Genomic DNA, 12,843 nt, shown 5'->3' on the forward strand with positions numbered 1-12,843 from the left:
GAAAACAACATTCATCTCCTTGTACATCTCCATAAGAGCTCTTGGGTGATCAGGTTCATTGCCAATAAGCAGTAATATTTTGAAAGGAATCTTTTTCCTGGTCATTAGGTCTCAACAGTGGGTTTAAAATATTCAGTAACCCATGCCATAAACAGATGTATTGTTATCCAGGATTAGTTGCTTCATTTAGAGAGTACAGGCAGAGTAGATTTAGCATAATTCTTAAGGGCCCTAGGCTTTTCCGAATGGTTAATAACTCTCTCTCTCCCTCCCTCTCTCTCTCTCTCTCTCTCTCTCTCACCCAGGCTGGAGTGCAATAGTGTCATCCTGGCTCACCACAACCTCCACCTGCCAGGTTCAAGCAATTCTCCTGCCTCAGCCTCCCGAGTAGCTGGGATTACAGGCATGCACCACCATGCCCGGCTAATCTTGTATTTTTAGTAGAGACAGGGTTTCTCCATGTTGGTCAGGCTGGTCTCGAACTCCCGACCTCAAGTGATCTGCCCGCCTCGGCCTTCCAAAGTGCTGGGATTACAGACATGAGCCACCGCACCCAGCCCAGAAACTTTTTTCTTTTGCCTTCACAACTTGGCTGTTTGGTGCAGAAGGTCTACCTTTCAGCCTATCTTGGCTTTTGACATGCCTTCCTCACTAAGCTTAACGGTTTCTAGCTTTTGACTTAACGGAAGGATTGTGTGATGTTTCCTTTCACCTGAACAGTTACAGGCCATTGTAGGGTTATTAAATGGCCAGATTTCAATATTGCTGTGTCCCAGGGAAATAGGAGGCCCAAGGGGAAGGAGAGAGATGTGGGAATAGCTGGTCAGCGGCGCATCAGAACACATACATTTATTGTTAAGTTGGCAGTCTTACACAGGCGCAGTTTGTGGTGTCTCCAAACAATTATGGTAGTACATTAAAGATCACTGATCACAGATCACCATAACAGATATAATAATAACAATTTGAAATAATGTAATAATTACCAAAACATGACACAGAGATATGAAGTGAGCACATGCTGTTGGAAAAATGATTCCAGCAGACTTGTTCGATGCAGGATTGCCACAAACCTTCAAGTTGTAAAAAATTGCAGTATCTGCAGAGCACAATAAAATGAGGTATGCCTCATTTTCCCAAGTATTTTATGAATTTTCGTGGGTGTTTTTAGAAGTGGAATTTCTGTTTCCAAAGATTTTCTTGGTCCTCCTAGAAAATCTTTATTTATTTTTAACTTTTATTGTTTTAGAGATGGGGTCCTGCTCCATCACCCAGGCTGGAAAGTAGTGGCGTGATTATAGGTCACTGTAACCTTGGACTTCCAGGTCAAGTGATCCTCCCGCCTCAGCCTCCTGCATAGCTGGGACTACATGTGTGCACCGCCACACCTGGCTATTTTTTTCCCAATTTAAAAACATTATAGGCTGGGCGCGGTGACTCAAGCCTGTAATCCCAGCACTTTGGGAGGCCGAGACGGGCTGATCATGAGGTCAGGGGATCGAGACCATCCTGGCTAACACGGTGAAACCCCGTCTCTACTAAAAATACAAAAAACTAGCTGGGTGAGGTGGCGGGCGCCTGTAGTCCCAGCTACTAGGGAGGCTGAGGCAGGAGAATGGCATAAACCCAGGAGGTGGAGCTTGCAGTGAGCTGAGATCCGGCCACTGCACTCCAGCCTGGGCAACAAAGCGAGACTCCATCTCAAAATAAAAACAAAAATAAAAATAAAAAATAAAAAAATAAAAACATTGTAGTAAAATATACATAACATAAAATTTACTATCTCTATTTTTTTTCAGTGTATAGTTCAGTAGTGATAAGTAGTTCACACTGTTTTGCAACCAATTTCCAGAACTTTTCCATCTTGCAAAACTGAAATTCTACTCATTTCCTCCTCCCCGCAGCCATCGTTCTACTTTTGTTTCTGTAAATCTCACTACTCTAGATATCACGTATAAGTGGAATCATACAATATTTTTCTTTTTGTGACTGGCTTATTTCACTTACCATAATGCTCTCAAGGTTCATTTATGTTGTAGCATGTGTTATAATTTCCTTCCTTTTAAAAGCTGAATATATTCCATTGTATATATATACCACGTTTTGTTTATTCATCTGTTGATGGACATCTGGGTTGCTTCTACCTTCTGGCTATTGTGAATAATGCTGCTATGAACATACATATACAAATGTCTTTTCAAGACCTTGCTTTCAATTCTCTTGCCTAGAAGTGAAATTGCTAGATCATATGGTAATTCCATTTTTAATTTTTTGAGGAACTGCCACACTGTTTTCCATAATGGCTGCACCATTTTACATCCCAACCAGCGGTGTACAAAAGTTCCAGTTCATCCACATCCTCACCACCATTTGTTGTTTTCTCTTGTTAATAGCAGCCATCCTATTGGGTGTGAGATTATATCTCATTGTGGTTTTGATTTGCATTTCCCTTATGATTAGGTGTTGAACATCTTTTCACGTCTTTTGGCCATTTGTGTATCTTCTTTTCAAAAACATCTATTCAAGTTCTTTTCTCATTTTAAAATCAGGTTATTTGGGTTTTTGTTGTTGACTTGTAGAATCAAAGAATAGAAATATTTTTAAGGCTTCTGATAAAAACTACAAAACTCAGTTCTAGGAGGGTGGCACCATGTTACCCAGCCCATAAGAGTGCCTGTGATACTGTAGCCTTATCAGCACTGGATAATGCAATAAAAAGAACAAACAAAACTTGACTAATTAGTAGGCAAAATATGGTCTCATCTTAATTGTAAGCTATGCTTTCTCATGGAGGCAGAGAGAAGAAGTAGTCAGCAAGCTCCACCACCATTCCACTCACCAGTAACATCAGAGGGACTCTTATGACTCCCAAAAGGTCTCAGCATCCCCCTGACTCATTAATTACTCTGTATGCTGAGTATTAAGACCCAGCCCTGTTGGTCCTCCTAGAAAATCTTTATTTATTTTTAACTTTTATTTTTTTAGAGATGGGGTCCTGCTCTGTCACCCAGGCTTCAGAGCAGTGGTGTGACTATAGCTCACTGTAACCTCAAACTTCTGGGTTCAAGCAATCCTCCTGCCTTAGCCTCCTGAGTAGCTGGGAATACAGGTATGTGCCACCATACCTGGCTGATTTTCCCCCTAATTTTTTAGAGATAACATTTTGCTATGTTCCCAGGCTGCAGAAAACCTTCTGATCAGAGCAACTATATTCTTTATGCACATTAACTATCAGGCTTATGTCATTTCTGTGACTCTTTTTGGCCTATTTTCTTTTTCCAATAATTCTAAGACACATCAATATGCAATCTTTTCTTACTTTGTTAACTAGCTTAAAATACTAAAAAATTAGATGTCATGGCATAGAATCTTTTTCTTTAAATATTAAGTGTCAAGTTTGGGAAACAGAAAATGCATTAATTACTTTAAAGAACTACCCACTGACAGTCACATTGTTTTCCATAAAATAAAAAAAAATGTGTCATTTAGGAAAGAGACAATCTTCAATTACTCCCTCAAATACATAAACTTTACATTGAGAAATGAACTCTCAAGATCAAGAAGGTGGTAAATACATCAAATAAGTCAATGAATGAGGGCATACCAGTACCAAATTTAGAAATGGTATACTTGAATCAACTGTTTTTGGTTTGGACTGAGTTTCAAATTTATACTTTTAGTTTTAATGTTATCATGCCTGTCATATTTTTAAAAAATGTTCCATACTAATAAAAGAACTGCAATAGTAGAAAAATAGAGGCCAGAATAGCAAAGACACTAGTTTCTATTCTTGTCTCTCTGGCTTTCCCTGGAACATTGAATTCAGTTTTGGATTGTGCTCTCTGACCAAGCTGGCGAGGGGCATATAGGGAAGAGTTAGTAGAATTGGGCATGTATGGCCCAGAGATAAGACTCAAGAGGATCTTTCAGTTGCTTTGATGATCAGAAGGGCTGATATAGCTTGGATATCTGTCCTCTCCAAATCACATGTTGAAATGTGATCCCCAAATGTTGGAGGTGGGGCCTAGAGGAAGGTGTTTGGGTCCTGGGGGTGGATCCTTCATGAATGGCTTGGTGTCCTCTGTCAGTCCTGAGTTCATATGAGATCTGGTTGTTAAAGAGACTGGGACCTACCCCTCTCCCTTGCCCCATCTCTTGCTATGTGACACGCCTATTCACCCTTTGCCTTCTACCACAGTAAAAGCTTCCTGAGGTCCTGACAAGAAGCAGATGCTGGCACCATACTTCTGTACAGCCTGCAGAACCATGAGGCAAATAAACCTCTTTTTAAAATAAATTGCCCAGTCTCAGGTATTCCTTTATAGCAACACAAAATGGACTAATACAAGGGCTGGCAAGGGAAAGACTCCAACAAGAAGAACAAAGATGAGTGTCTTGATTTTGCAAGGAAACTCATTTCAGCTCCAATATAAGAACACATTTTCTACTTAGAAATCTCCAGAGAATGAGAGTGATCCAAAGCAGGACAGCTGAGCCAGGAGGCAGACAGCATTCACAAAAAGTAGAGGAACCTCTCCTGGAGGATTGTCACAGGGGAAATTCAGACACCAGGTGGAGGCAACAGAGATCCTTACAACTTAAAGATTTCTGGATCCTCTCATTTACTCTGGGAGATACTTAATTTATGCTTGGAATCACCTATGTATAGAAAACCAAAACTCACCTGCAATGATGGCACTGATTGTAAAGAAAATATGATTAACTGGCACCACTCTTGTCGTATTGTAGAGTTTCGTGGCTTGATTCAGGAACCTAGAGCAGAAGGCACTTACTGGAGCTTTGGCTTTAAGAGACATTCAGCAATAAGTTAACAATAACTTCAAGAAACGCGTGTTCTTTAGCTACAACTACAAAGGGAAAGGAGGTGCAGTGAAAGGGCATTTCCAATCAGCAGTCATAGCTTATATGCATCTGATGTATGAGATCAGATGTCAGGTTTTATGGTCTGTTTAAACCAACAACAGTAACAATGAAAAGCAATTAATCATATTCCGAGGCCACAGAAGTTTGAGTTGGAAGCGATTCAAGCTGCTGGACCAGTATCACACTGGGCCTGATTCATTAGGATAGACCCTAGAATCTGTTAAATATCATATCTGGGGAATAGTGGAGCTATCCATTGACATGCCACGTGCCAAGAAAGAAGATGGAGAAGTAAAGGAATGTTTAATGTTTCAAAAACAATGCTCAGTGCTCCAGCTGCAGAGCATATGTGGGAGCTCAACTTCTCATTCTGGCCACCAACACAAAAGCAGTTCCCACAACTGTGCTGTGCTGCCCTGCTCGGGACTAGATTGTTTTTTGAAGCAGTGAATTGTACTATCACCGGGGTGCTTTTAAAAAGCACGAATGCTTAGGTCCTACTCTAGAGCAATTGAAAAAAGTACTTTGTGGGTAGAGCCTGTGTGTATCTCTGTGTGTGTGTGTGTGTATACACACACATATGTAGGTATACATAAATGCATGTATGTTCTTATATGCCTGCAGGTACGTATATGTACAAAAGTCAGGTCATATACATGCATGTACATATATATGTACTAAACCCAGGTCATTTTAATGGGCAACCAGGGCTGAGAACCACAGTTGTACAGTGTGATGGGTGCAGAGATTGAGACAAGGGTGACAGAATGCAGTTTACCCCCAATTGTGTCTGCCTGTCAAATTTACAAAGTATGGTATGAAGATAATGTCACTAATCCCAAAAGATATTGTGGCAGTACCAATTAATTCAGAAGAAGAAAGAGAAAAAAATAGCAAAATACAAGTATTAGAAACACAGACTTATAAGGAGATGACAAACCAGTGACAAAACATTGGGTTTCTCCAGTAATTCTCCACAGACCTTGTAACAGGGCCTATCTTCAGTCCGTAACAATTAGATGGTACTTCTCGCACCTACAGAAGGAACCACTCTTGTACTGATTTTGAGCTCTGATTTCTTATCTGGGATGGTGCTTTTGCATAGCATTTTGGGGTAGACAGAAAACTTTCAGGTCAACTCAAGAAAGCCCAGCAGGCAAAGGCACAATCCCAGTGTGAGAGATGGAGGGGAAGGGATCAGAGCTGATGGAGGTCGGGGCAGGGAAGAGCAGAAATTAAAAATGTTCCATGTCACCACTATTAGGCCCCAAGAGAAACATAAAACAATCATTCCGCAATCCCATGGATACAAAGGAAATTCTGGCCAAAGATGCAAAATTTTGGGGAAAGGATTTCCCTCCCGGCCAAATGTCTGGTTTCGTCCATCTCTGGGCAATTAGTGAGCATGAGCTAAGAAATGAAGGTGAAGGGTTCATGTGTGTCCTATATTTAGAATGAAAGCCTGGATGTGGACTTGCCCCTTTGATTTATTGCTAATGACAACCTGTGTACCACGGATATTAATTACAAGCAGAAGAGCATCAGGAAAGCATCAAAGTGCACTTAGCTGGATTAAGGCTGCGCTTTAGAGCTCACAAGACATGAAGGCAACGCTTCGTAAAAACTCATTATTGGATGCAAAGGAGGAAGCAAGGCACATTGACTGAGGACAAGCTACAGGCCCTTCACCCTTAGAAATCAGTTGTATCTCATTTTAATTATCATCTGAAGTCAATAAAGATTAACGCCCAGAGAAGCACAGGAATGTTGAAAGATTAGTGAGTATGCAGAAGCTAACTTACTTGACTTGGAAAACACAAGATGCTATCATGATGATAAACATGATATAGAAAATGGGATAAGTTAGTTGCATTTTATCCGTCATAGAAAAAGTGATCATGCCTGAGACGGCCTTTACTGAAATAACAGTCAATGAGGCTGAAAAAGAAAACAAAAAACACAAAGAACATATTTGAGATTGAATTAACAAATAAATATCTTAAGCTTATGTGGTAGAGTAGCAAATACACCAATTATGGTTTAAGAATGAACATGGTTGTGGGAGGTGTAGGAAGGAATGTGACAGTAGTAAGCAGTGGCCTCATTGCTCGAGCCGTGCTGGATTTCAAATTTGCTTAAATCAGCTAAAGTTCTGCTGTGTGACTGTGTGCTTTTTTTTTTTTTAATCTTTGGAGCAAGATGCTTCTTTTCCAGCCCTAACTGTTGAAAGAATGCTGTGGAGGTTATAATTACGAGTAGATGGGAAAGGCAAAAACAATGGAGGGAGGAGATAAGAAAAGTCAGATTGTCCATGTGACATTAATGAGAAAAATAACTATTAAGCTATACTGAAAATTTAAAAACCAAATAGATGAGAAGACTAGAAAGTGAAATGTAACTCACTTCTTGAATTTACTTAGAGTTGTACTAAGTCATTGCTTCTCAGCCTTTTGGCTAAGATCAAGTGAGTTGTACTAAGTCTATATATAAGGCTTTTTGTTAGGAGACACCTAGAAGTTTCACTAAAAATATTTTTGACAATGACAATAATTGGAAAGAGGACCAGAGTTGAGTATTCATTTCTCAGCGTGGACCATCAATTTAAGGTTTACATAAGCAATAACTATGTATTTTCTATGCTAAAGATGAACTCATCCCTTATGAGAACAAACTTTTCATAGGTTCCAAACAGCCATTAAGAAAAAGTAACTTGATAAGGTTATATCACTATGAGAGTAATGGAGCATTTTCCGACAACATCATCTTTCTATAAGGAAGAAAAGAATGCTTTCTGTCTTATGTCTCTTGAAGTTACTGCTGCAAATAATTCCATAATTTAGCTAAAATTCACTGAAAGTTCAAAAATAATTTTTACATGAAATCAAAAAATTATAAGTCAAAGGCAATGCAAAGGAGAAATACTCCCTTTGTTGCTGTTGAACTACTTGGCCATAATATATCTGAATTTTCCTCCTTTTATTTGAAAAGGTATTTTATATATATATATATGAAATATATATACATTTAAAACAGCGAGTGGTGGCCAGCCAAGAAGAGTCTTCCATAATATCGTTTTCCAAAAACTGAAAATACACTTTAACTTGAAGGGTACTAGGGCACACTTCCAAATTAGGCATTTTCTTTCAGTTAAAAATCATAATTGGCTGGGCGCGGTGGCTCACGCCTGTAATCCCAGCACTTTGGGAGGCCGAGGCGGGCGGATCACCAGGTCAGGAGATCGAGACCCTCCTGGCTAACACGGTGAAATCCCGTCTCTACTAAAAATACAAAAAATTAGCTGGGTATGGTGGCAGGCGCCTGTAGTCCCAACTACAGCTAATCTGGAGGGTGAGGCAGGAGAATAGCGTGAACCCGGGAGGCGGAGCTTGCACTGAGCCAAGATCGCGCCACTGCACTCCAGCCTGGGCGACAGAGCAAGGCCAGACTTCGTCTTAAAAAAAAAAAAACAACCATAATTGACACAGGAGATCAGGTAATAAATTCTAAAAACAAACCCCAGTTCTCAACAAAGAGGCCCTTACAATCAGGTCTCTCTCCATCTTAAGATGTCTTTTGACCTGATTCTTTTACGTATTTCCTATTGATTATGCCAATAGTCACATCTTAGCTAACCTAGGCACTTTAAATAGCTATAGAGATCTGTGTGTCACTTGATGGTTTAAGTTTGTAGGTTAGCTCTTGAGGGACCTTGATTCCCTCCTAAACACTGCCTGAAATCAGAGCACAATGTGATTATGATCTTGTGGTCTGAACAGCCAGGTTTCCCAAAGGGACAATTAATGGAGAAGGAGTTGAACGTACGGTTCCATTAGCCTCAGAACCTCAGAATTGCAAAGGACTTTAAAGGTCATCTGATTTAACCACTATCTGATTTTATATTATACTTAAATAAAGACAAAAACAAAACTAGAATTCTCTGTTATTGATAGCTAAACAAACTATCAATTTCTGTAGCCAATCATTATATTTTCAAAGCATGCGCAATTGTCAACTGATTAATCACTATTTTAACCTGTAAGTTATTTCTAGGCTGGTGTTGAGTACTTCTAAGTATTTTTGGGGGGTAGTTGATGAGGATAGGTGGAAATACAGAATTGTAATGCAGTGTTCTTCTAACATTATACTTAAAAACAGAAAGTACTTAGGTAAACACAGAAAAAAAGACTAGAAGAAACAACATCAAGATATTGTCAGTGGTTATCTCTAGCACTGGGATAATGAATTAACTTTAAATTCATTTAATAAAATCTACAAAAGTAAACACATTCATTTAAAAATTTTTGGAAAATGTGGAAAAGCCTGGAAAGGAAAATTAAAATCACTTGTAGTTTCAGCACTCACCCCAAATCATTTTTGACATTGGGACATATTGTAATTTTCCTATCTATAAGTATGAATATGTTACAACATGTGAATCATAAGGTATATACTACTTAGGAGCTTATTTTCCAAGTATATACCACTTAGGAACCTATTTACCTAAAGTAAATAGGTTTTACCTAAGGTATTTTCTATGCCATTAAGTATTCTTCTAAAGCATGGATTTGTATGAATTGTATATCCATATAAAAGCATAAAGAATGCTTTTGTATGAATATATAATTTATTTTGGCAATTCCCTATTTTTGGATATTTAGATTGTATTTTTTTTTTAAGTGTTAAAAGCGTGGCTGTGATGAATATTCTCGAACATAAGTCTTTGTATATCACTCTGCCTATTTCCTTAGGAAAACCACCTAAAGGGGAATTCCTGACTACAGCCACTGTGAGGGCTTGTGAAATATACTAGCAAACTGCCTTCCAGAGAGTACCAGCCACACTCTGTTGTACACTGCTCAGTTACACAGATTTTCATATTTTTCTTTGTATCTTTCTCTATTTTCTTAATTATCAATAATTACCATATATACTTTCATCATTAGAACAACACCATTTTTTCTAACCTGTGCTGACCTGTTCTTGAAATTTGGCCCTCTCAATTCCCTCTTAGATTTTCATCAATATACCTCCTTCCAAAAATTTTCCTAGGTTGCCATCAACGTTTCCTTATGAGAGCCATAAACATTTTATTTATTAATTTGTCTCTGATAACCAAAGCATTCCATGGATAGAGAAGGACTTCCTGGCCTTCCTAGTTTCCTGATGGTCCCAGAGGCTTTGGAGTACTTTCTTTTTTTTTTTTTTTTTTGAGATGGAGTTTCACTCTTGTGGCCCAGGCTGGAGTGCAATGGTGCGATCTCAGCTCACTGCAACCTCCGCCTCGTGGGTTCAAATGATTCTCCTGCCTCAGACTCCTGAGTAGCTGGGATTACAGGTGCCCACCACCACACCCAGCTAAGTTTTGTATTTTTAGTAGAGCTGGGGTTTCACTATGTTGGCCAGGCTGGTCTCAAACTCCTGACCTTAGGTGACCCACCTGCCACGGCCTCCCAAAGTGCTGGGATTACAGATTGAGCCACCGCACCAGGCCTGGAGTGCTTTAAGAATGATCACCACCACTGGCAAAGGGGGCCACTCACCAGAAGTCAGGTTTCTTTCTTCTGACTACCCTCACTTGCTATTTTCTTTTTTTTATTCCAGTCTTTATCAATCACACAAGCAATATTATGTATTTTGCTACCTCTCATGGATACAACATGACTTTGATAATCACTTTTTTAAAGGGTACTAATGCTCATTGTGCAATATTCAAAATGAGCACACAGTGCAGAGTGAGCATCCTGGTTCTCATTTCTTGTTGTAATGAGAACACTTCTGGTATTTCACCAACAAGTTCTTTATTAGGAGTGCATATGAAACTTGATGAACTATATTAATGAATTTCTTAAAGAATCCCTCTTTCATTCCCATAGTTAATTGAATTCACATGTTTACTGTGTGCTCACTGTGCTCAATTCTACTTAAAGAATGTATACTGTAAATAATAGACATGCTCTATGTCCTCATGTAGCTAACCTGGCCAGGAAGAGGGGCTCATAACAGCATATAAACATATAAGTAGAATATGTAAGTGTAAATTGTTGTAAGTGTTACAAAGCAGAATCAGTTTTATTAAGACCACTTGGGCCAGGTGCGGTGGCTCATGCCTGCAATCCTAGCACTTTGGCAAGGTGAGGCAGGCGAATCACTTGAGCCTACGAGTTTGAGACCAGCCTGGGCAACATAGGGATACCCTGTCTCTTCAAAACAAAAATAATAAAAAATAAATAAATTAGTCAGGCATGATACCATGCATCTATAGTCTCAGCTACTCAGGCGGCCGAGGTAGGAGGATCGCTTGAGCCTGGGAGTTTGAAGCTGCAGTGAGCTATGATTGTGCCACTACACTCCAGCCTGGGTGACAGAGCAAGGCTCTGTCTCAAAACAAAACAAAGACCACTTTGTCACTGAGTATGATTTGCTCTGTGTTTATTTGCTAATTTTTTTTTTCAATTTTTGTATCAATATTTAGCAGTGATATCAGTTCATAGTGTTTTTTGTTTGTCCCATTTTTTTCCCAGTTTGGGAGGTGAGTCTTATCTGATTATGTTTTTTTAAAAGTAAAACTTCCTTCTTATGTCCTCAAATAGTTGCAACAACATCAGAATAATCTATTCCTTAAGGATTTGAAGATATTACCTTTGGAACTCTCTAGGCCTGGTTCTTTTTTAGGATATAGCTTTTTAACAACTCCTTTATTTCCTCCGTAGTTATTTTCATTAAAAAATAAGCAATTTATTCAAATTATATATATGCATATCTATTGTTTCTATTTTGGGGTATTTGTGGTTTTTCTTTTTTTCTGATGGAGGATCTATTTTACTGTCTTTTTTTTTTTTTTTTTTTGAGACGGAGTCTAGCTCTGTCACCCAGGCTGGAGTGCAGTGGTGCGATCTCAGCTCACTGCAAGCTCTGTCTCCCGGGTTCACGCCATTCTCCTGCCTCAGCCTCCCCATTAGCTGGGACTACAGGCACCTGCCACCACGCCTGGCTAATTTTTTGTATTTTTTAGTAGAGACGGGGTTTCACTGTGTTAGCCAGGATAGGATGGTCTCCATCTCCTGACCTCGTGATCCGCCCGTCTCGGCCTCCCAGGGCTCTGGGATTATAGGCGTGAGCCACCACGCCTGGCCTATTTTATTGTCTTTTAAGAACACATTGTTGTGTTTAGTTATAAATCCATTACTTTTCTCTATTCTATTTCATTATTTTTTGTCTTTTTAATTAATTTTAATTAATTATTTCTGCTTTCCTTAGTTTTATTTCAGTATTTTTTCTAATTTCTTGAGTTGAGTGCTTAATTGACTTACATTTAAAGCAATCAATTTCTCTGAGTACAGCATTAGTCAGAAACTCTAGGTTTAATATTAAGTGTTTTAATAATAATTAAAAAATATGCTGCAATTAAATCTTGGTTTCTACTTTGCACAGCTGCAGTTTAAGGGTAGTGTTAACATTTCCAGGTGGTAGGGTTTTACTGGTTTCTATTTTTATTATTATTTTTCTGTTTTTATTTCACTGTGATCTGAGGATGTGGTCTGTACTCTTTCAACTTCCTGGAATTTATCAAGGATTTCTTCATGGCCAATTATATGATCAACTTTTGTAAATGTTACACAGGCACTTGAAAGAAAGTTTATTCTCTGTTTTCAGGCTTTAGAGTTCAATATTACAGGTACCAGTTCATGATTAATTATTCAGATCCTCTGTCTTTATATGGTTTTCTGTCTAATTATCTTCCATGAGCTGAGAGAAGTCGCCTAAACCCCTTATATTTCTGTTAATGTAGTTTTGCATTTTCTGCAGATTTTCTGTTGCATGTTGGATATGATATTTTTGTGGATTGTGCTCTTTTTGTCAGGATAAATTACCCCTTTCGTCTCATTTAGTATCTTCTGCCTTAATTTTCATTTAGTAATATCATGACCTGCTTTGTTTTACTTTCAACCTCATTTATTT

General features: G+C 38.8%; 1 protein-coding gene across 3 annotated transcripts in view; it reads right to left on the minus strand.

Annotated features, from left to right (window-relative positions):
* Positions 1–12,843, minus strand: part of NIPAL2 (NIPA like domain containing 2) — a 101,202-nt gene that overhangs the window by 6,326 nt on the left and 82,033 nt on the right. For all 3 annotated transcript variants that reach the window (XM_025395251.1, XM_025395253.1, XM_025395252.1), the window contains exons 7-8: positions 6,687–6,822; positions 4,685–4,773 (exon numbers count right to left, since the gene is read on the minus strand). In XM_025395251.1, the coding sequence (XP_025251036.1) occupies positions 4,685–4,773; positions 6,687–6,822 (225 nt within the window). The remainder of the gene's footprint in view (positions 1–4,684; positions 4,774–6,686; positions 6,823–12,843) is intronic.

This window comes from Theropithecus gelada, chromosome 8, assembly GCF_003255815.1.
Source record: "Theropithecus gelada isolate Dixy chromosome 8, Tgel_1.0, whole genome shotgun sequence".
In the NCBI taxonomy this organism is placed as follows: Eukaryota; Metazoa; Chordata; class Mammalia; order Primates; family Cercopithecidae; genus Theropithecus; species Theropithecus gelada.